Source organism: Carassius gibelio, chromosome B18, assembly GCF_023724105.1.
Source record: "Carassius gibelio isolate Cgi1373 ecotype wild population from Czech Republic chromosome B18, carGib1.2-hapl.c, whole genome shotgun sequence".
Classification (NCBI taxonomy): domain Eukaryota; kingdom Metazoa; phylum Chordata; class Actinopteri; order Cypriniformes; family Cyprinidae; genus Carassius; species Carassius gibelio.
Genome location: NC_068413.1, coordinates 16,982,420 through 17,006,063, shown reverse-complemented (window position 1 = coordinate 17,006,063; position 23,644 = coordinate 16,982,420). Strand labels below are relative to the sequence as shown.

Genomic DNA, 23,644 nt, shown 5'->3' with positions numbered 1-23,644 from the left:
ACACTCATGATAGTAATTAGATGCACATGACCAACACTCTGAGATTCATTCATTACCTCGAGACTGTTTGTCAAATTGTGGAATTTGGTCTCCTGACACCACAAAGCTGTAATCAACGACTCAGTGCTTCAAAATACAACATTTCAAGGGAGGATGTGACAAAACAATAAGCTTCTGTACAAAGAAGTGTTGTGCTGGAATACCAGTCATCCAACGGAGCGTGAACTACCAGCAATACAAAGATCTATGCACGTGTGACGCCAATCATGCAATCACACATTGCATTCTACAGTGTTAATGCCAAGTCATGTTCAAGGAATTGTGATACCATTTCTCAACATGGTTTATTATTAATAAAGTATGAATGAATAATTCAAGCTAGTAAAACATAGCAACACTACAGTTTCTGTGGTTTGAAATTAAATATGGCTATGATTTTGCCCCCAGCAAGAAGGAAAGAGTTCAGTGAGATGGTGCCATCTGCAGTCCTGGTCCCTGGTGGAGGTTTGGACTTTGAATTTGGACACTTCTCTGTATTCCTCTGGGGCAGAATGTCCACCATATGAGATAGTTTGAAGCACAACAAGTGCAACAGAAGTTGGGTCACAATAAGCCATTCGCTTTAAGCACAAACTGATACAAATGCCATTCATCTCACATATTTTACATTCTTTGTAGAAAGTCAGTGTGTGTTTTGGAAATTAATCTCTGTAATTGTTCTCTATGGTCTGTGGTCAAAGAAAGACAAGAGCATTGTCATAATTGGAAAACTACAAATAGACCTCAGCCACTCATCAAAGGAAACCTCTGTGTTACGGTCACAACTTTTTGATTCATGTGTACAGGATGATATTTCTAATAAGTCAGAACCTAACAGAACACAGGGTCTGAAAGCCCTATCTTTTCTGCAAGTATTGGGAATTTGTCTTCCTCTCGAGCAATTTCTAAACTGTGGTGTCCCACAGGGTTCAGTTCAAGGTCCTGTTTTATTACCACCACTGCATGCGTGTCCTTTGGGCTCAGTTCTTCTCAAACACAACATTCTTCATTTTTATCAGCTCTATGCTAATTACTCACAGTTGTCAAACCACGCAAACCAGGTGAACGTCATCTACTTTCCACACTTAGTGCCTGGAAGTTGTTATAGATTGGTTGGTAAGGAACTTACTTTCTGATGATAAGAGGGAATGTACTGTATCTAGAACAGGGCTGCCAAACCTGGTCCTGGAGGGCTGAGGGCTGGTGTCCTGCAGAGTTTAACTCCAACTTGCTCTACAGACCTGCCGGGAAGTTTCTAGTATGCCTAGTAAGAGCTTGATTATCTGGTACAGGTGTGTCTAATTGGGGTTGGATCTAAACTGTGTAGGACACTGGCCCTCCAGGACAGAGTTTGGGCACCCCTGATTTATACCTTTTAAAACAACCAATAAAAAGTGCAACAGATGAACTTCTATTTTGATTAATGATTCTCAACATGTTATAACAGTAAAATATACTTGCTGTTTCTTCTCCTTTTTCAATATAAACTCTCTCTATACGGGAATATATTAGCACTATCTGTCCTTCCTGCAGCTCTCCAGAATGCAGCTCTTCTGACAGACAGCATGAATGAGGATAATATTACACCAGTCTTGGCTTTCATCCACTAGCAATACAGCACACTATTTAGTTTAAGGTGCTACTGTGTGTTTTTAAACCTTTGCATGGCTTACAACTATACAATGCTGATTTTCTCCCCGCTTTGTAGATATTCATTTACATTTATCCATATGGCAAACCCTTGTTTTAACCCTTTTACAGACAGGTAGTCTTATCTCATGCCACTGGTGGACACAGTGCATTTACCCAAATCAGGCCGGTCAAGCAAACAAAGCTCCACAGAATAAGTGTTTAAAATGAGTTTTTTTCCAGAAAAACAACTTACAAATGGTTTACTTGCTGCAGTTTCTTTACATAAAAGTGGAGAGTAACAAGTATTTTACTATCAAAACATCTACACTATTTGTAGAAAGGAAAAACATCTACATAATCTAAGATCCAAAATTAGTATTTTAAAACTAAGTTTGCTGGAAACCCTGCATTTTTCTAAGTTGAAGGTATGAGGGGGCTGTAGCAGGGCAGGAACAGAGAGGCCATCATCATCTCGGTGTAATTACAGGCTATTCCTCTGTGCGCTGTGGGATTGAGACAGGGGACGAGACCCAGCAAGAACATTAAAAATCCAGTTTACTTTCCTACAACAGATAAAGTTCCTGCAAAACATCACAGTTGATCACAAACGTTAATGGCACAACGATAGATGTTAGAAACAACAGCACTACAATTCATTCCAGAGTCAGAGCTCTTTGCTTTCTGGATCTGCCATGTTCACTCCCCTCATCATTTCCAGTGTTTACAGAGGGACGAAAGTGAACCCAAACCACACCAAACCCTGACTGGAGCTAAAACCAGAAACCAGCGTCAGAGAGTCAAACACGGCAGCACTTTATGGGATCAGTCCAAAGAATAAAGACTATACTACTCTTAGCACTTCTGCAGTGTGTAGTGTGAACACTGAGGACAGTATGTCCATCTTCAGTAAGCATGCATTACCTGCGACATCTTTTGAAAGTGTACAGCAAAAAAGACTGGACTGAAAAATGTTAATTCAAAATGTCCCAAAATGCAATGCTCTCTACTTGACCATGTAGTTAGCTAATGTGTCAAATAAAACAGAAGTTAAGCATGATTTTAATATTTCTGAGAATATACTTAGATGCCACTCTATAGTGAGCTCTTATGCAATAATATGCATTTTTTTAAACTATTTATTACCGTACTTTAAATAAACTTTTATAAACTTAAATTAAATAAACTAAAATAAATTAATAATAAGGTGTGTGTGTGTGTGTGTGTGTGTGTGTGTTGGGGCTGTCAATTTAACGTGTTAACTTATTTAGTTATAAAAAAAACATGATTCAAATATTTTAAGTTTTTTTTTTTTTTTTTTTTGGCTGTCAATATTCAAGACTTGCTTTAAAATCTAATTATGGCTAAAGGAATAAGTATTGTACACGGGAGTAAAAATAAATCGTGTCATGGAATTATAAAGGACTTAATGGGGCTGTAAAACAAGGTAAAATAATGTCTCATCTTAGAAAATTAGACACGGATATTATTTTTCTACAAGAGACGCATTTAAAAAATGAGAATAGATTTCGGCTTCGGGGGAGATGTGTGGAACATGTATTTCATTTCAGCTTTAATTTTAAATCGAGAGGTTCAGTCATACTCATTAAAAAGAATATACCTTTTATTTCCAATAAGGTTATTTCAGATACTAGAGGGTGGTGTGTGATAGTAGTAGGAATATTATACAATATAACATTTGTTCTAGACAGTACATTTGCCAGTACATTTTTTTTATGAGCTAAAACTACTTTTTATGTAGTAGAAAAAACTGGCCAAAATCTTGCTCGTCAGATTAAAGAAGAATCTGTCACGGCTGAACACGGAGATTAGAATGGATTTGGGACAAATTACCCAAGACCTTCAAAAGATAAATTAATATTTAAAAAATGTTGACTTGATTATCGTGTGACAGCAGTTGTCCTCGACTGATTTCTCAAATATTACCACATACTGTAATATCCTGCAATCATAGAGACTATCCTGGCTGGCTTTATGCTGGAAACGCAGTCTTATCACAAAGCAAGGACAAACAATCGGCAGGATAAAGCAGATATATTTATAGCCGTCTTTCAATCTCACATGCGTGTTCACTGCTGTAACTGCTGTGTTTCAGTGGGGCTGTTTTCACTCAGAAACACGTCAAGGTCAGCCACACAGCTCAAAGCACCATTATCTGAGTCTGACACGGAGGCATCCCAAGCATTAATACGCTCTCAGAGAGGGAGATTCGCCCTCATACCAGAGCGGAGTCAGTAAAGACATGCAGGTCACATAAGCAGAAAGAGAGAAAGAGAGAGAAAAGTATGCATTTTCAGTATCAAGAAGTAAAAGGTCAAGAGTAAAGACATTTTAACACAAAACAAACTAATGAATCTGCCTAAATGGCAGAACAGAACAGCTTGACTTCACAGACGAATTACAGCCAATTTAATTTCTTCGAAATGCAATACAGTTAACATAATGGAATTGATTAATTTATTTATTAGAAAACATACTTCTTTAGAAAACATTTTACTATAAATGAAGATATTTCCAGTTCACACATGCAAAATAGTCAGACACTTTACCACTAAATGCACTAATGAATAATGCATGTGAAATTAACATATGGAAGTTAATAACAGAATTTAATTGATTTAAGAATCTTTTTTTTTTTTTTTTCACATTTTTAAACGTACATTAACTTATTCACGGTCCCCGGGTCACTAAATTTTTTACATGTATTTGAGAACACTATTAAGCAGTTAAGGGTTAATAAGGAAAAGGCTAGATATATTGAAGCAACATGTTGCTGCATTTCTCATATATGCTAAGTTTGGAGTGATGTTCAGCCGTTCTCCACTCGAGCGTATAACAAGCTGTTTTTGTGTGAACGAGGAGGGAATAATTAAACGCAGTGGCTCTTAGTAAAGCGGACACCCATCTGCGGGCTGCACACAAGCGCTGGGTGTGTCCTGAGAGTCAAACACACACGCAAACACTACACATGCCCTTGAGGAGCGCGGTGAGAAACACACAAGCCTGATTACTGCTCTAAGATCAGCATTAAGATGGTTCAGTCCAGTAGTGTCACTACAGTTAGTGTGTTACTGTGAGCCAAGAGCCCAGCAGACGCTTCCCTTGAATTGAGCTCAAGATAAAGCCCCATGAAATCAATCAATCGAGATATGCTTCTATTTATTACTCTATTCATTATAAAAAATAATATTTTTACTTAAAAGTAAATTCTAAATATTTAAAGAAATTATAAAATATTTTACATATACAAAAATATATAACTTAGATTGTTATATGTAATTAAATATACAAATTAAAATAAACATCCACGTTATGCTTCTGCTATTATATAGTTATATAAATTGCTGTTTTATAAACTAAAACGCGTGCATTTCTTCTGTCTCAATGCGTCCACACTGTAATGTTGGTGTTTGTGGCTTGCAGCACCTCCAGAGATATTCCTGCTCGACATGCTCCTGATAACACAATCCTGACAGAGCCTGACGCTGATGATTTACATCCGGATCCGTGGGGATTTGAGCGGCACATAACCTAATAGGACCCGAGGCTTAGCGGCACGATTGCATTAAGGGCCGTTTCTGCTGCTAACGCTCTGTAGAGCAGCGATCAAATCTAATGAGGACAACACTACTACAGCAAAACCCCATACAGACAGAGAAACTAAACCACATCCCTGGACCCAGAGCAAGCCTTTGGGCGCAAAGATGCTGACCATTCTATTCAATTTATAAAATAAAATAAAAAATATAAATAAACAAGTATTTGCATGTGTTTGCTTAGATCTCTTCTGGGTCAGTGTAACTCTCTCCACACACATTTCACACAGCTTTGCAGCAGAAGTGATTTTTCTGTCAGTTGGAGAAGTTGTTACGCAGCCATTGATCGTGTGTCAGGAGTCATTCATCACAGACCGTTCATGAGCACAGAAGAACACGAGTACATCTGCTCTCAACAGCTGAAGAGACTCAACACTTGTGCTCTTCTCGTTTAGATGCACGCTCCATCTGTCCTCGGTCCTGCTGCTTCTGTCACGATGACCCGACCGGACACCAGTCGCTTTTAACACTGCGCAGATATTCCTGATTAAACACTAGAGGACACGCTTGACAAAATCCAATTCCCTCTGCACCTCTTTTCCTTTCCCACAGACATGAGTTTGAATTTTGGAGGGAAAATAAGGCAGATGCAGCTGTGATGCTAGAATATAAGACGACATTTTTATAATGCATGCACACATTTCACAATGTTCTTATTTTAGCACCAGTTGCAGAATAATATCTGTGGATCTGTGTGCACTGATGAAATTCCAGTATTATAGTTCAACCAAAAAAATTTTTTTTTTCTTCATTAAGAACACAGAGCCTATTTTTTTGTATTGAAATGCACAAACACAAAAAAAAAATATTGGATTAAAAAAAGAGATTTTAAAAAATAGCTTAATCAAACTAGGGTTATTCTTGTTAACTAAAACTATTATATAGTTTTATATATATATATATATATATACACACACACACACACATATATGTATGTGTGTGTGTGTGTGTGTGTGTGTGTGTGTGTGTGTATATATATATATATATATATATATATATATATATATATATTTGTAAAAACTAAATTACTGAATTTTCTATATATATATATATATATATATATATATATTTTTTTTTTTTTTTTTTTTTTTTGATAAATTAAACATGCATATTTGTAATACATGCAAATGTTGGAAATAGCATGCAAAAATTATATTTGTGTATCTGTATGCACTGATAATTCAAGAAATGTAAAACCTTTAGGACCATTAAGACTGCATTTATTTAAGCTTTATTTGATCATTTATTTAATAATATTGCCAGCTTTTCATTACTGCAATGCAATGTAAAAAAAGGAAAAAAAGATTTGTAAATTACAATTGGCATTAAAAAAAAAAATAAAATAAAAAATTATATATATATATATATATATATATATATATATATATATATATATATATATATATATATATATATATATATATATATATATTATATTTTTTTTTTTTTTTTTTTTTTTTTGGAGTGGGATGTATACAAAAGAAAAAAAATTCATTTATTTTCTCATGTTCATGTTTTTATTACATTTAATTTTAAAATAAATGTTTAATAAATGTTGTCAAACTACTTAAAATTACTAATATATTTAAATAAGTAAAAACAATTTAAGAAAAAAGAAAAACTCAAAATTAATTCAAAATATATATATAAAAAAAGTAATATTACACATACCAAAAAAAGAAAAACGCGATTAAAATATATTAACACACTGGCCCCGCCTCCAGACCTGTACATATATTAATATATTTATATCTTTTTTTTTTTAAGTGGGATATTTCCGAGCGAGAGATTTGCTCTATAAATCCTTCTTGTGTGACACAGGAAAGCAGGCGTGGAGCGAGTGACGGAGAGGTCTTGATTACAGACGGAAACATCACACTCCACAGCTCTCGATCACAGACACCGAGGATCATGGGAAGAACATGATTTACAGCGCGCTGCTTCCGACTCAGAAGAAGCTTGGGCTGACCACTCCCTGTCTATTTCAAGCAGCAAGATCCGACTTGCCCAGTCAAAAGGGATTGTCATGGAGCCATAAACACTTCCTGTCAGGAAGAGAGCACTTCCTGAAACCTGGAGCAAAAGCACTCAGACTCCAGAGCTTGAGACACCGCTTGGACTCGGACTAAACCAGGCCTATTACTGTTGACTAAAATAAAACGTATCTGTCTATAATTATATCAGTGCTACTAAAATAAGTGAAAATTACAACAAAAGTACATTCAATCAGTATCATAATCACTTAAAACACCATGAATTCTGCAGGATTACGGGTTTATGACGTCGCAGTTTTCTTAGAAATGTGCATTATGTCTTGTTACAGTGCAGCATGTGTGTGTTTAGTGTGATTTAAAATCAGAACAACCAACGTGAACCCAAATAAGACCACGACATCGTCTCATTTCCACAGGTTACGTGCCGAGATCACAGAGCGCTTTATTTCTCCCACAAGAACCTGCAAACATCTCGCTTCACTGCAGTATTCCTGAAGGAGAGACATTCAGACGAGAGCCCAGAGGAAATCAACAGGCTGATTACACACTCATGCAGTCTCAGGCCATACTTCTTTATTTCTATTCTGCGCCATCCATGCACCTCAGATGCAGATTGTTAAATGCAACAGAGTCCTTACGATGTAAACATGATGAAAAATAATGATGAAAAGCATAGCTCAAGCTCTAAATCAGATGAATCCTGAAGACCCCTGCAGTGCTGAACAGACTGAAGCAATGACTGAACGCTGCTGTGGGTTTAAAATCAAGATAGAGCAAAAGATATTGGCATTCAGAGCATTAGGAAAGCATTTACATAATTATCACCCACTTGTCAAGTAATTAAGACATGAGTTGGCCTTTCGAAGCAGTAGCAGGATCCTAGTGTTTCAGCCTCAGCGGTCGATAAAGAGAGCAGAAGCTGTGAGAGAAATCCTGCTCCTTGCTGATTCATGAAATGTAAGTCTACTCCGCTGATAAAAGACAATGAAATCAGGATTTTACTGTACATTTCAGTCATAGTCCCCACTAATAACCTACTCCTAAATATAAAGTAGAAACAACATTTTCTGTAAAGCTGCTTTTCAACGATTTAAACGTACTGGCAGCTCATTACACACAACATTATCCATTAATTTTACGCACATTTCTGTTAACTCTAAAACAATGCAATGAAGTCTAAATGCTGATAAAACACCTGCTAAAAGTAAATACATTTTTTAGAGTGTGAATCTCCTGATAATATATTGAGGTCTTACGAAGCGAAACGATTGGTCTGTACAGGAAACTGAGCAATGTCTACAGTATTATTACCTGTAATCCAGAGCCTCAGGTGAAGAGTGATGTCTGGTTCATGAACGAATCATTCTAGATGAATCAGTTCACCGCTTCAGCAGCACAGATCTACAAGTTCCTCAATCAAACCTAAAGACTCAAAACTGAAGACCAGTTCAATTACTTTATATGCTCTAGACTGTAAAACATCATTACTGGTGCTTTAGTAATATAATTGTGTATGTTATGTCCTTGTGTGATTAACTAGTGAGTCGATTTGAAAGGAATCGTTTAAAAGAACCAGTTCATGGAGAAGAATCAGATTCCCCCATTGCTCTGGATTACAGTAACTATACTGTAAATAATGTTCAGTTTCTTGCACAGACTGATCATTTAGTTTCATAAGACCTCATTAAATCATCAGGAGCCACGCATATTAATTGTGTGTCACCTGATATGTTATTTGACTCTAGAAAAGTTACCGGAAGCCAATGTCTTGCATTTTATGAATCACCAAGGAGCATAGTTTCAGCTAAAAGTCTTCTTTACTGTTCTACTGATGACAAAAATAAAATGTTTTGGATGTCCTGAGGGGGAGTGAATCAATAGCTAATTTTCATTTTTGGGTGAAGTATCCCTTTGAATTTTATAGTCATACATTTAACTGCATATTATTCTGATTTCTGAAGATCATGTGACACTGAAGACTGGAGGAATGATGCTGAAAATACAGCGGAGCATCACAGAAATAAATTACACTTTAACAGAGATTCACACAGAAAATAGCTGTTTAAACTATAATAATATTTTACATTTTTACAGTATTTTTTATCAAATAAATGCAGCCTCTGTGATCAGAAGACATTTGACAGGCCGCACATGAAGGAGGATGACATCACAGCCACCTGTAGATGTGTGCACTGCATGACATCACGGTCTGAAGCACGCTTTCTGCACTTGTGTCACATCACTAACCTGAGAGCGTACGGTGTGGCAGGAATGAAGCACGGAGAGGATAAACTCAACACGCATCCAAACCCTTCATATTTACACTCCACCTACCCTGATCACACCACACAATCACTTTATCACGCTAAAAACGGTCTTTAAGACTGCAAGTGACTAACTTCCGCTGGAGGTCAAAGGTCCCCATTACTGTTGACCTCTGTGAGGTCGTCTTCATCCTGCGTGGTTTGATGAGGGACGAATCTAAAACACTCACTTTCCATCCCAGAGAATATGGAGACCAATATAATGAGGAGTATAATGACTCTATAACTCCCAACATATCAAGAATAACCAAAAGTTCTGCAGATGTGGCTTCTCAGGCACTCAGAGATGTTTATGGATGTTACAGCAGTCAGACCCAAACTCAGAGCCATGGATTGTGTTTCTGGATGTCAGTAACAGCTCAATACCGTCGAGGAGCACACAAACAACTCGTTTCACCGGTTCTGATGAGACCTTCTCTGCTAAACCTTTACCCTCACAGAGCATGCCAGAATCTCTAAACCCTGTTACTGTCAAATATTCCCACACGGTGATGACTCTACCGGTTTATAGTTAAATATAAATATGAAAAAAACATCACTTGTATTATCTGTGTCCCTGCAGCAGAAGCATTCATCAGAAACACAGGGATATTACATTGTATGAGTCACAATTATACATTTCTCTTATATGACAAAAATCATTAGGATATTAAGTAAAGATCATGTTCCATGAAGATATTTTAAGAAAAAATATCAAATTTGATGACTTGGATTTGAGCATTCTTGACATTTGTGTTTTTGATTCATTAGGTCAATGCAAAATATCATCCTTGTATTTGTTGAGAACATGATTTGGACAACTTTAAAGGTGATTTTATCAATCGTGTGAAATTTGTTTTTTACATTTTTATTTTTAATATTTTTATTTATTTATTTATTGCACCCTCAAGAGTCCAGATTTTCAAATAAATGTCCTAACAAACCATACTGTACAATTAATTAATTGAAATTGAAAACCAGCTAGTAAAAATCTATATGTTTTAAGATCAATAGTAAAATGGCATATAAGCAGATGGAGTGATGCTTCTGTGTGCCATCGTTTGTTTGTCTGCGTTTAATGCAAATATTAAAACTATTATGGCTAAATGAGATCATGTTTTTAAAATGTATTTTTCTAAAATCTTCCAAACTGTATTTGGCTTAACTGTGTTAAAAATCTCGTCAAAAGAGTAAACTGAAAAAAGAAGAACAATGTTCCTAACGGGTTGAGCCCACTGATCTAGAACCGAGAGCACGCGCCTGGATCAGCGGTGGAACCCAGCACGCGCCTCTGATGATGAGAGCCTCGGGAGCAGAACATGTTCAGAAGTTCATTAGTTAATACACCGGGTTAACGACAGCTCGTACCTTCTCCTGCGTGCCGTCCTCGGGCTCAGCGGGCGGGGAGCACGGGGCTCTGACCGCGGTCTCCACCTTGATCAGCCGGTGCTTCGGAGACACGAACTTCACCTCCGCCGCGGAGCTCGGGCCGGTGCAGAAGGGCACGGTTCCGCCCGGTGTGTACGGATCCTCGAAGTCCAGCTCCTTCTGGAGTTTGTATGCGGTGAGGATGTCGGGCTGCGCGGACAGTAACCCGGTGCCCGGCGGCGGCTGGAGGCTGGAGACGGCGGTGTGGAAGTGTCGGTAGTCCGGTTTCGGAGGCGCCGGTGGCGGGGCTTTGGTGGTTTTGAAACCCAGGTGCTCCTTGAACCATCTGGCCATGCTGCCAGCACATCTCTCACGAGCCGACACGAGACAAACCCGAGCTCTGCGGTGCTCCCGTTCACCGACAACACCACTTTCTGTTCGGAGAAACTCTGCGCTCGTGTGTGTGTGTGTGTGTGTGACAGCTGAGAGCTGCTGGGTAGTTTTGGGAATATCTACCTGATAGACTCACTGCCACCTATCGGCTCTCTCTGACACTGGAGACACGAGAAAGCGTGGACTTCTTTCAGAATCATGTTCAATTGTTCCCGAAAATAAGTAGATCCCTCTCATCTGAAGTCTTCTTCACTCATCACATAGAAGAGATAACATCTACTGGCCTTCCTGTAAAATACTGCTGTATTATTTATTGTATATACTTTAATCAGCTATACTACAATAACCACTTCAAATAAAGTAATAACTGCAATCATATTATTGATGCTATAATCTGTAAATTTAAAATACATTACTGCAATTCTGCTTTGGTACAGCTTTGCCATATTGATTTTTTTTTCTTTCAATTTACAGTAAAACTATGTTAGATAAAGTTAAATTGTGAATAAACAAATCACTCCTAAAAGGAGGTGTTTAGAAATGATGTTAACAGAGCAATTTCTGCTCTTCTACAGGTGCTTCTCTGTGAGGATGACATGGGGAAAAATGAGTTATGGACTAATAATGAAATATCATGTGACTTTTAAACAGTGCATCACTGACCACCTTAAGACCTGCCCTTTAAATTCCCATAGTGCAAAATTCTATATTTCCCTCAGAACAACAATGAAATGAGTATAAATTAATGGTTTCCATGTGAGGGTTAATGCTTGTGTATCTGGAAACTCTGCAGTTTGTATAGTGACAAACAGATGCTGGGGAAAGTGCTGTGGCTGAGAAGAAGAAACTTGACTGCATCAACCGCTGTTCAACTATTCATTCTGTATGTTACATTATAGGTTCTTGAATCATTCCCGTTTTTTTATTATTTATTATTATTGCTTTTTGATCTCTCTTTATGCTATATTATCAGCAAATATCAGATCTATCAAATAGCCTTTCAATTAGAACAGGTTTTGATTGATCGTGTGTCTCATTGATCTGAGCTCATGCAGTTCAGCTTCTGAGTGGGATTTTTTCTTTTTTTTTTTGATAATTCTAGCAATATTCACTCAAAAACTGCTGCACATGTTCAGATCAATAAGGCCAACGATCAATCAAAACCTGTGCTAATTGAAAGAAAACACAGATAAAGAGACTAAATCCAAGATTAAAAGATAATATAGAATAACAGGGGACTTACATGCAATTACTCATAGACCAGATTTTTTCTGTCTGGAAATGTCTCAAGTGTAATAATGTGGGGTAAAATAAAAGAAAAGGTTTAATACACTTATGCGAGCAAAACCAGTATGTTTACTCCAATGCCATAACATCAACTAGACTTTTCTGGAAGAAGAAACTCCTCTGGGTCAAAATGATCAGAACACATCATGAGTTAAAAACAGCTGAAATCTGGAGTACAGACGTGTGCAGTGAAAGAGTCAGAATATATTCAGATATTCTAATGTGGCACAACAAGATAAAAGCCTTGAATCTTTAAGAGTGTTTGATGAATAAAACACTCTTCAGGTCAGTAGACTCTTAAAACACCTGTGTGAGATTCTCATTGTGTGCATCAGTCGGTCAGAGGTGCAAACACACACCTGGACAGCACCCGAAACACCCTTTTGAGTGACAAAACCCCAATGCTTTTACAAAACAAACCAATACAAATGTGTGTGCATCAGTCGGTCAATAACTCATTCATTAAATCCTTGCTGCAGAAACAGGAAAAGCAATGTCATTTACGTAGAGAAATGCAAACATTTTCCAATCAAACCTGGCATGCAGTAAACACTCTGTGTGGGTGTCTCTAACTGAAGAACTAAGACACACACACACACACACACACATTACAGCAGCCAGGGACACACGGTTACAGTTCTCTTGAACACTGATGTCCTTCAGCATGCAGCAAAGCAGTTCAATGATCCTGAGATCACAGTAAATAGTCCACAAATGAAAGACTCTGGACTACAGTCATTTATTCACAATAGATTTCGACTAAAGGTAGAAAATACAATTGCATGGATTTTGTAATCAAATGAATACACATTTATTGACCATATCAGTATCAAATGCAGACTTATATTTAGGTAAATGCATCCGTTCATTCATACAGCATAGTATAGACCCTTTACTTTGATATAATACATTTTATGCAACAAAAGCCTGGGTTAAAAGACATAATTAAAACCAGATACAAATAAGTGTAAGTGCCTAAAAACTCTTCAAGTGCATCAAAACTAAAACCAATCTTTGCACCAAAGATCACCGGAGAATCCGTCGACATCGACCTTGCAGATGCTTGAAGAAACCTTCACATACCTGCTCTTAATCTCCTGCATCTGAAGAGGAAACACGCATGCATTTAGAAGATGCCTACAACTAAAGCAATGCATCAAAGAGCCATACCAGGTTACAGCAGAAGAACTTAAGCGTTGATTATTTGCATGAGATTGGTCTCACCTTGCATTGGTCAGTAACCTTCTCCAGCGTGCGTACGATGGCCTGCATCACCGGAGCTAAGGTCTCCTCGCTGTAGCCGGTGTAATGCTGCAGACTCACGCTCTGTCAAACACACATCATCAAGATGAAACGCTCACATGGTTTCACTGCCAGTGGATTACTTTCAATATTTCACACGCTTCCCTAAACGCCGGGTTGATTCTCAAACAGACGTGCGCTTCGTAGAGCGTTTCACACATGCAGATCAACTGATCTCAGCTGAAGCGACACATTAACAGCTGAAGGAGCGAAGGCCTCACCCACGGCCCGGAGCCAAGGATCCTCCGAGACGCCGCAGACGCAGCCGCAGCAGCGAGGGACGGAGGAACGTGGACCAGATCATAGTCCAGAGCGGCCACTTCCATCAGGAACACCGCCAGCTCACGCTCGCTCCGACCGGCCTGCATCCGGAGGAGATGATCAGTCAGTGTGAGGCAGCACACCAGAGGTTTACAGAAGAGAGAAGAACAGTTATACTACTTTCCTGGAAATCTGAAATTCTAGAAAAAAAAATGACTTTTTATTCTTTTAAAGTGAGTGAGCAAAAGATGTGCAGGTTTCCATTTTCACGCTGCCACAGAGAAGGACGGGAAATGGTTTACTTGTGCAACTCAAGCATGATCATTCCAATATTAATCGATCTTTAACACATCCAGGAAAAAATAAAAACCAATCAATCAATAAAACATTCACAAAAGTTCAGAGTGCGTAAGATTTAAAAAATAAATAAATAAAAAACTTTTCAGCAAGGATGCATTCAACTGAAATATAAAGACATTTATAATGTTACAGAAGATTTCTCTGTCAAATAAGTGCTGTTTGTGTGTGTGTGTGTGTGCGCGCGTGTGTGTGTGTGTGTGTGTGTGTGTGTGTGTGAGAGAGAGAGAGATCAGGAGCCAAAGGGAATAATTTGGTGTTGCCTGATATGCTTTTTTTTTTTTTACTCTTAAAGTACCATCAAGGGCCACAGTTTAAGCTAAAGAATCTTCTTTATGGTTGTACGGAGGACAAAAAGTCATCCACATGTTTGACGGCCTGAGGGTGAGGAAATTAACAGCATCATTTAAATTTTTGGGTGAAATATTGCTTTTAGGGTCATTCATTTTAAGGGTCTGCAGTAAATCATCATATGTTCATGATTTCTGAAGATCATGTGACACTGAAGACTGGAGGAATGATGCTGAAAATACAGCGGAGCATCACAGAAATACACTTCACTTTAACACAGAAAACAGCTGATTTAAACAAATAATTTCACACAATAATGAGTATAAACTATCAGCGGGTGCTAGACTAACTCAGAGACAGACCATAGAGCGAATCCACAACCGTGAACTCTTACTAACCCCAAATGTTTGAGATTAGTGTGTAATTCACCTGTCCAACCTTCCAGGCCCTCTGTAGGAAGAGAGAAGGGATGGGGCGGCCGAGGCTGTAGTTTAAGCGCTTTAAGATGATGCGCTCCATCCTCCGTATGTCTCCACAGCTGTATGCTCCATCCGTCACGAACGCAAAGTCTCCCACCGTGGGCGGATAGATCTCCTCGTACTTCGAGGCCAACAGCATTGCAGTCACACACACCAGCTGCAAATACTTCTTGGGCACCGGGTTACTCTTTAAAAACATTCAGAATTCAGACATGACTGAATGCAAGCAACTCTACAAATATCTGACCTCATTAGTGGACGGACACATTGAGCAGCGGTCAAGAAGATGGAGCATGGCTGACCTGAAGGAAGCTGTCCATGATGCTGACGGTCATGAAGAGGGTCTCCTGCCGCAGCTTGAACTCTCTCTGCACCTGCATGAGCCAGTCGATGCTGACCGCTCGCATGTCGCCGCTCACCTCCTGACCTTCCAGATAACACTGTCTGATGGCCGTCTCAACCTAGAGAAGCATGCATTCAATCAAGAGTAGTAATCAAACATCAACCTTTACACACACTGATGCATACACCACGGGATGACCACGCTCAATCAGTCAAGATGACCAACGCCTGCATTAAACTGGAGCCATTACATTCTCTGAAAGCTGAAGATGATGTCACTATTCTTTTAAAGCATTTCACCCCAAAATACATTTGCTGAAAACTTAATTTGTTAGTTAGTTTGTTTCTTCTTTAGACTCTTAGTGGTCTCTTCACCTCGAGCTGTTGTAAATAAGCGTAGATGTCGCACACATATTCACTGCACATCTGAGCATCACCAGCATCTGCAGAATCCACATCTGGGATGTTGAGCAACAGGCAGGAGAAAGCCTGAGGAGCATCAGGTCGTTTCTGAAGACGCTCGGAGTCCAGACAGACATCAGTGTGTGCAACAGGCTGCTGAGAACAACAAGTGAAAAACAGACACACACACGAGGACCTAGCAATAATGAACTTAAGAGCAAATAATATCATACAATGCTCATATGGAGATTTCTCACCTTGACCGGGTCACACACATCAGAGATGCTCCGGTTCTCCGTTGAAGAAGGTTTCACTGCTGCATGCTTCGTTTTGGCATTGTCCTTCTTTACACGTGCAGCTTTTTGTCTCTAATGAAGAAAATGTTATTCACAGCCAGTGTTGGGGAGTAACTAGCTACATGCATCAGAATTACATCATTTAGTTAAATCTAACTGCAATCTGTTACAGTAACTGGAAAAGAAAAAATCTGTAATTAAGTTTGAAGAAACTGCTCTAAAATCTAGCACCAACCAGCCAACCCAAGACTCGAACCCACAACCTTTGGATTACGCGTAAGAGCCTCAAACCATTAGGCCATGATTTGCCCACTTTAGAAAACTAATCAAAAAGTAATCAAATGTAATCGGTAACATTACTTCAATAAGTTACTTCAATAAAGTAATTAAAATGGTTACACTCAGTGTTGTGGAAACTCTCTTTTAAACGTAAAGCATTACCCAAGCGTGTTAATTATATCATTTAGTATCTTGATTCCTCAGTAAATTTATTTTGCATCTTTATAGATCATGTTATTTGATGGGCAAAGTAGCCTAATGTAAGTAAATCTGGCCGACGAGATCCACTTTCCTGCAGAGTTTAGCTCTAACACTACTCAAACACCTGAGCATGCTAATTTATGTCTTTAGGAGCATTATAAAACACACAGAGTTTGATCAGGGTTGGAGCTAAACTCTGCAGTGCATTGGTCCTCCAGGACAAGATTTGAGGAACACTGGTGTAATCCATTAACTGAGCATAAAAGCAGTTTTTTACTTAAAGGTGCTGTAGGGAACTTTTGTAAAAAAAATATTTTTTACATATTTGTTAAACCTGTCATTATGTCCTGACAGTAGAATATGAGACAGATAATCTGTGTATAAATCAAGCTCCTCTGGCTCCTCCCAGTGTCCTATTGCCATTTGCAGAAACTCCATCGCTCCCGGTAAGAAACAACCAATCAGAGCTGCAGTCCGTAACTTTGTTTGTGTTCAAAATGTAGAAAAATTTACATAATAAGTGAGTACACCATGAATCCATTTTCTAAACCGTGTTTTTAGCTTGTCCTGAATCACTAGGGTGCACCTATAATAAGTGTTTATATTCGGACTATTTTAGATTGCTTCGGGGGTACCGCGGCGGAGTAACCCAGTACCTTTGTGATTCTTCATAGACATAAACAGAGAGAAGTAGTTCCGGCTACGATGTTCTTCCGCAAGATGCAAGCAGTTCTGTTTATTAACCGCTAGAGCGTCAAAAGTTACCGACTGCAGCTTTAAGTACCAGATTTTGGTGTGACTTTAATAAAAACATTGTAAGTTACGAACACCTTCATTGTATAGAAAGAGAGCAAAGAGTATTTACATTATGAACATTATCAGTGACTTCAGTCTATCTAGAGTTCAGTCCCTCTCAAAAACCCCCGTTATAATCACTGAAGCTGTGCACACTGGGAAATTAACATCTTATACATCGTTCGCACATCTGCAGATTCATCATCATTTCTGATGAGGGAACTTTTCAGAGAGCAGAACTGTGCACTGAACAAAACGCCAGCGTTTCAGCGATGGCTCATCTGAACGCCTCTGATTGGTCATCGCATTCATAAACTCAACAGAACTGTGTGTGATTGGATATAAAGTAAAAACTCCCTCTGGCTCAGCACCAGACAGTGAATGTGGATTTGAGTTTAGCAGCTGATGATGATGATGTGCAGTACTTAACGCTGTAATCACACCGGTGTTATAATAAATAACTATTATTTGGCTATTTTCTGTCTTTTGGAAGTTGCATTCCAAATCCCCTTGGCTCAGAAGTCTGAGGGGGCACGTGCCTCCTCGGTTTGAATGGGCATGATGAATGCAAAACAAGGCATCTATTATTTTTCTTTTCTGTTTTCTTTTTATTATATAATAAATAAAGAAATAAACCTTGCTATGTTTACTACATTCAGTCAACTGAGACTTGTTATAGCAATTTCATATCATTGCTCTTTTGATGATTTTGAGTCCATTGTCTTCATTTGTAAATTGCTTTGGATAAAAGCATCTGCTAAATGACTAAATGTAATGCATGATGCATGACACACAACGCTCTGCACTTACTCCTGATTTCTCTCAACATGGCAACCAGAGATCTGTCAGTCAATACATGGAGAAACAAAGTGGTGTTAAAATTTGAAAAAGTAATTTTCCATCTAAATTGAAAAGTAATGCGTTACTTTAATAGTTACTTAAAAGTAATCTGGTTACGTTACTCGCGTTACATGTAATGCGTTCCCTCAGATCGATGCTTGCACTACACATTACATTATAACCTATTGCATTTCCGAAGTAGCCTACCCTTCCCAGCACTGTTCACACACCGCAGCAGAAAAAGAGAGTGTGGCAGTCATCAGGTACCTTCGGCTCGTCTGCAGCTCGGTGAACACCGATCACATTGGACGCGTTTCCTAACGGAGCTCTGGAGCGCAGTGAATACGGCGCCGCTCTCCGCCGAGCCTGCGCCAGTCTGGAGCTCGCCTGCGCCAACAAGAGCAGCAAACATGAGCCAGGGACCCCTGCAGTCACTGTCAACCACTGAACACACACTGCTTACTCGTGTCACTGGAGGGGACATGCTCTTTCCCGACGAGAAAACACAACACAAACCAAATCTGATCTAAAGTTTACAAACGAAAGTCCGCGTTCGCGCGACGCTGATTGACGTGATTGACAGCAGCTGATTTATTGCGCGTCATCATTTCCCACGATATAATGACGTAAACCAAATTATTTCTTCTATAAAACGCTTAGTTTATCAAAAAGTGGCTTTGAGTTTTTGATGTGCATTGATAAGAGTATCAGAACTGAGAATATTAGAAACATTGCTCTTATTTACTTTCTGAATGAGAATATGTTTGCTCACTGCATCAAACAGTGTCTTACATTCACACAAGATCATCTCTTTGAGACTGATGAATCAACCTGTCCTTTACCACAGCTCATTAGATCAAAATATCTCTGGGATTTCATGTTTTACTCAGCAAAGTTTAAGTAAGGCATGTCACCAGCACGCTTTTAAAGGAAACACAGCAGACCCTATCACATTTTCATCAAATTTTCATTATTCCTTTAATTCCAGTTATGACTATTGCCTTCATCAATAATTGCCCAGAAATATTTACAAGTCCATTTGAATGTTTCAGCAAGCAGTTCCCAGTCATTTTGCTGCAATCAGCTGGAAATAATTAACATATTTACCACTAGAACTGATATTCCCAAATGTCAGGAGGAAAAAATACACAACTGAATGACAAACTCAGAGCACCTTCCGAGCTGGATCAGATTTCCAAAAGGCTACTGAGGATTTGGAGCATCTCTAATCTCATTCGTTTGTGGCCTCCAGTCACCTTTCACCTTTCCTTCACCATTTCCATCTTCACTCAAGTCTCTTTTTTTTTTTGTCACTTTAAAGGCTTTCTCTTTAAAGTGAGGGACAGAGGGACAGGTTTCTGCTGCGTCTGAAGCGCTGAAGAGGCTTGTATCTTTTTAAATCAAAGGTATTTTCAACAACATCATATTATTGCTCTTATTTATGACTGGGGGTTTTGTGGGGCATAGACTCCTCTAGCTGCTTTTATGATTTTAATTGCTCATTTTATAGCTGAAATATGCTTATTTTACGAGTTGTTAAAACACAGTTAATTTTATTTCCAATTGCTAACACACAATTTTTAAAACTAGTCTGGTTTTATCTAAATACTTAACAAAATTCACAAAACCACACACCCAAACTGCAAAATACCTCATATATCATGCAAAATGAAGCACTGCAACCGAAACTACACATAGCATTATCAAAATCAAACTTTTGCATGAAATGGCACACACTACATTAATATTACCAGATTTTCGCCTGACCAACTACACACCATTGAGCATAATGAAAAGCACCCCCATCTTTAGTATGCTAGAATACTAAAATATGTATCAGATTGTTCACACACATGCTGTTGCAACATTTTTTTTTTCACTACAGTAAACAAGTCCCTGTAACATATGCACAGCAGATATATTTACTTGGGACTGAACAAAAATATTCTCACAAAAAAACAGTAAACTGAAAAAGAAAATTTCAGAAAAAATATATTACAGTAACAATATTTCTGTGACGGTGACGTTGCGAGCGTCCATGTTGATCCTGGAACAACATCCCAATCAACCAATCAGAATAAAGGAATGACTTTCCAGGAAATGTCAGTTTTAGGTTTACTTGTTAATCAGTTATCATTTTCCTCTGATTTTAGGAATAAATTATGGGTATGGTTAGGTTTAAGGGTAGAGATTGGGTTAAATCTATATTTTTTGAAAGTAATGTTGATCCAGGAACATGTCTTACCTGGCAAAATCATGGAGACCGCACACACACACACACACTCACACATGTTTGTTTTTGTGTAAAGTGTGTTCATCCCATAGGTGTAATGGTGTTTATTCTGTACAAACTGTATATTCTATGGCCCTTCACCAACCCTACACCTAACCCTAACCCTCACAGGAAACTTTGTGCATTTTTACTTTCTCAAAAAAACTCATTCTGTATGATTTATAAGTGTTTTGAAAAATGGGGACATGGGTTATGTCCTCATAAGTCACCCTCTCCTTGTAATACCTGTGTCATACCCATGTCATTATACAGAGTTGTGTCCTGATATGACACACACACACACACACACACACTCATGTCGTGAGCGGTTGACAGCTGAATGAGCTTCTTCTATCTTGCTCTTTTTTTTTTCTGGATGACTCGATATGGCTGGCTGATTTATTCTCCTGTATCATTTAGTTCAATTAAATATATTGTGCTGGAGCGAGTCCCGCGGGCTCATTCTGTCACCCAGCGCTAATTATTCTTAATCACAGCCTCCTGACCATGACACTGCCTGCTCACTGGATGCTGAACAGCATGAACACTCGTCCAAAAGACAGAGAGAGAGACGGGAGAGACAGACAGACATGCTTACGTGTCTCTCATCAGACCTTGAGATTTACAGCACAGCGATACTTGATGCTCTTCACAGACATCAGCCACTGAACACACATTAGCTTCTTTCTGTGAAACTATAGGGAGCTAAGACTGTAACAGAAATGAACTTCATAAGTGATTCATTTGAAACACGTGAACAACACAGAAGACTCGACTCATAGTGGGTTTCAATGCCATCAGTAAAAATCTAACCAGAATAAAATTACTCTTCTGGCTATGTGAATTATTATTATTATTATTTTTTTTCTTTGGCTCTTTCTTTCTTCAGTTTACCCTGATACACCAGTAAACAGCGACAAGCAACGGTGGTTATGACTGATTCATTGACTCATTGCTGCTGTGTGTATTACATTTGAGCTCCGTCACGTTATTTAATATCGACTATTTTCATCTTAAAAATCTATTTTATACACCATTATTTTCATTTCTATAATGTGTGAATATATCCTCTATCGTATTCTACAACAAAAACAATCAGAGCACCTTGTTATCACTAGTTTTATTTTGATTTCCCAGGTCCGTTATTTAGCTTATAGATGTTAGCATCGCCAGCATGCTAGCCGCAAATCCCGCTTGCATTGCTAATACTCTATTCACACACATTACCACTGCTGTACTCACTGTTACTCGCTTTAATGGCAGATGTATGTCCACCTTTGATTGCAGGTGAGGACACGTTCAGATTCGTGACCTGGAACAGAGGCAGGCCCAGCTGAGAGAGCGGAGAGCCGCGCTGGAATCATCCCGGACTGATGCTCACAAGTCCGGGGTAAGTATACAGCGTGCTGTTAACAGTCCCACCACGTCTACTCCGTGTGTTTCTCTGCACAGGCCCGGTGCACCCAGGACGCGATCTTCCCAGATGTCCTTCACTGCGACGCCGGGACACCACGGACCCTGGGTGCATCCACAGCGGAGGACGCGAGCTGGGTCCCGGGCGACGACTTCTCCCCCTCCTGCCTTCGAGACCTAAATAAAGTGCAACGACTGTGGGCTGGGATCATGATGACTGGGCACGAGCGCTGCCCCTCTCCTGACTGGAGAAGCCCAACATGCCTTCTTCAGCTTACCTGCCACTCAGGCCACTCAATACGAGGAAAAGTTAATCTCGTCTCACGCAATACTGGCTGTTAGATAGGGGTCCCACGGCCGCACAAGTAACGAAACGTGTGGTGGTTGATCGACTCAACCAGGCTCTACCCTGTACCCACGGGCGAACACTGGGGATGCGGAACCCTGCGACCACTACGGACCTCGTGGAGGCGATAGAGCTGGCAGAGGCAGCCCACCGTCAGGATGCTGGGGAGTGAGTGTCACCTTTCCCCAAGTGGGTGGTCCAGGAGCAACGTGCGCTAGAGGGCATCTCTCGACCAGTAAGGTTGGGATGAGCCTATGCCGAAAGAAAGTCACCTCAAAATCGTGTCAATCTCCGCCGCCTCTGGGTCCTGGCCTGTTGAAGTCTGCATGATGAAGGACCTCCCTGTGCCCATCCTCCTGGGAAGAGACTGATGGGCTTTAACAGTCTGTTGGCCACTGCCAGGCCACCTGCCAGCCCAAGAGGGAGCCGCCCCTCCAGTGGATGACCTGGGCCAAAGACATTGACGCCAGGGTGACGCGGTGGTTCCTCACGCTCCCGGACTTCAACTTCACCGTTCACCACAGTGCCGGAGCAGCCAGTGCTGATGGCCTTTCTCAGATCTGGTCAGCTTTTGCAGGTCTGTCAGGGGTCACTCCCAAACCCAGTGAAGGGGTGAAGAGCGTCCTGAGCCCACATCTGCATTGCCCTGGAAGAGGACGAGGAACACCTGCACGTGCTCATCACGGGCTGATCCATTTCAACTGTAGGGTGTTGTTTTATAATACATTTAAAGTTAGTGTGTTTTAAATTAACTACATGCAACGTCATCATAATCATAATATATTGGGAAAACATGACATGCTTGTTTTAATCGAAATTACTTTAGAGTATAATTGATTTTATTATAAATGCCTGTCAGTGCATTCTCCAGTAACTTACCATATTTCAAAGACTATAGAAGTTATTATTATTAAAGTTTACACTTAAGTATAGCTATTATTGTTGTTAATAAGTTGTTGTTTTTTTTATACTTTTTTTTTTCAAGGCAATGTACATTCGGCTGGTCATATAGCAAAATAAACAAGTGGAATTGACTGTTTATAATTTTTTACATAGAAGATGAAAAATAGTAATTTATTAGATTTTTTTGCATTTAATGAAATATAATAAATATTTGTCTTGCCATCTCAGATTCTTT

At 39.3% G+C, this 23,644-nt stretch overlaps 2 protein-coding genes across 6 annotated transcripts in view; both read right to left on the bottom strand.

The window, feature by feature from the left end:
* The window catches only part of LOC127977279 (SH2 domain-containing adapter protein F-like), an 83,896-nt gene extending 72,456 nt beyond the window's left edge, over nt 1-11,440 (bottom strand). For 2 of the 4 annotated variants that reach the window (XM_052582088.1, XM_052582090.1), the window contains exon 1: nt 10,951-11,440. In XM_052582088.1, the coding sequence (XP_052438048.1) occupies nt 10,951-11,304 (354 nt within the window). In that variant the 5' untranslated portion in view covers nt 11,305-11,440. The remainder of the gene's footprint in view (nt 1-10,950) is intronic. The other 2 variants (XM_052582089.1, XM_052582091.1) reach the window with 1 other exon arrangement.
* Nucleotides 11,441-13,350: 1,910 nt separating this feature from the next.
* LOC127977012 (G2/mitotic-specific cyclin-B1) lies at nt 13,351-19,085 on the bottom strand. Of its 2 annotated transcripts, none has more exons than XM_052581648.1 (9): nt 18,939-19,085; nt 18,743-18,862; nt 16,322-16,432; nt 16,038-16,220; nt 15,623-15,781; nt 15,271-15,507; nt 14,154-14,294; nt 13,855-13,956; nt 13,351-13,733 (listed from the first exon to the last, which is right to left on the bottom strand). In XM_052581648.1, exons 1-9 carry the CDS (start codon nt 18,957-18,959, stop codon nt 13,632-13,634), a joined length of 1,176 nt encoding a protein of 391 aa, XP_052437608.1. In that variant the 5' UTR covers nt 18,960-19,085; the 3' UTR covers nt 13,351-13,631. The 2 variants fall into 2 exon arrangements, with proteins under 2 accessions (XP_052437608.1, XP_052437609.1); XM_052581649.1 differs by having other exon boundaries at nt 16,038-16,217.
* Between the last annotated feature and the right edge of the window lie 4,559 nt (nt 19,086-23,644).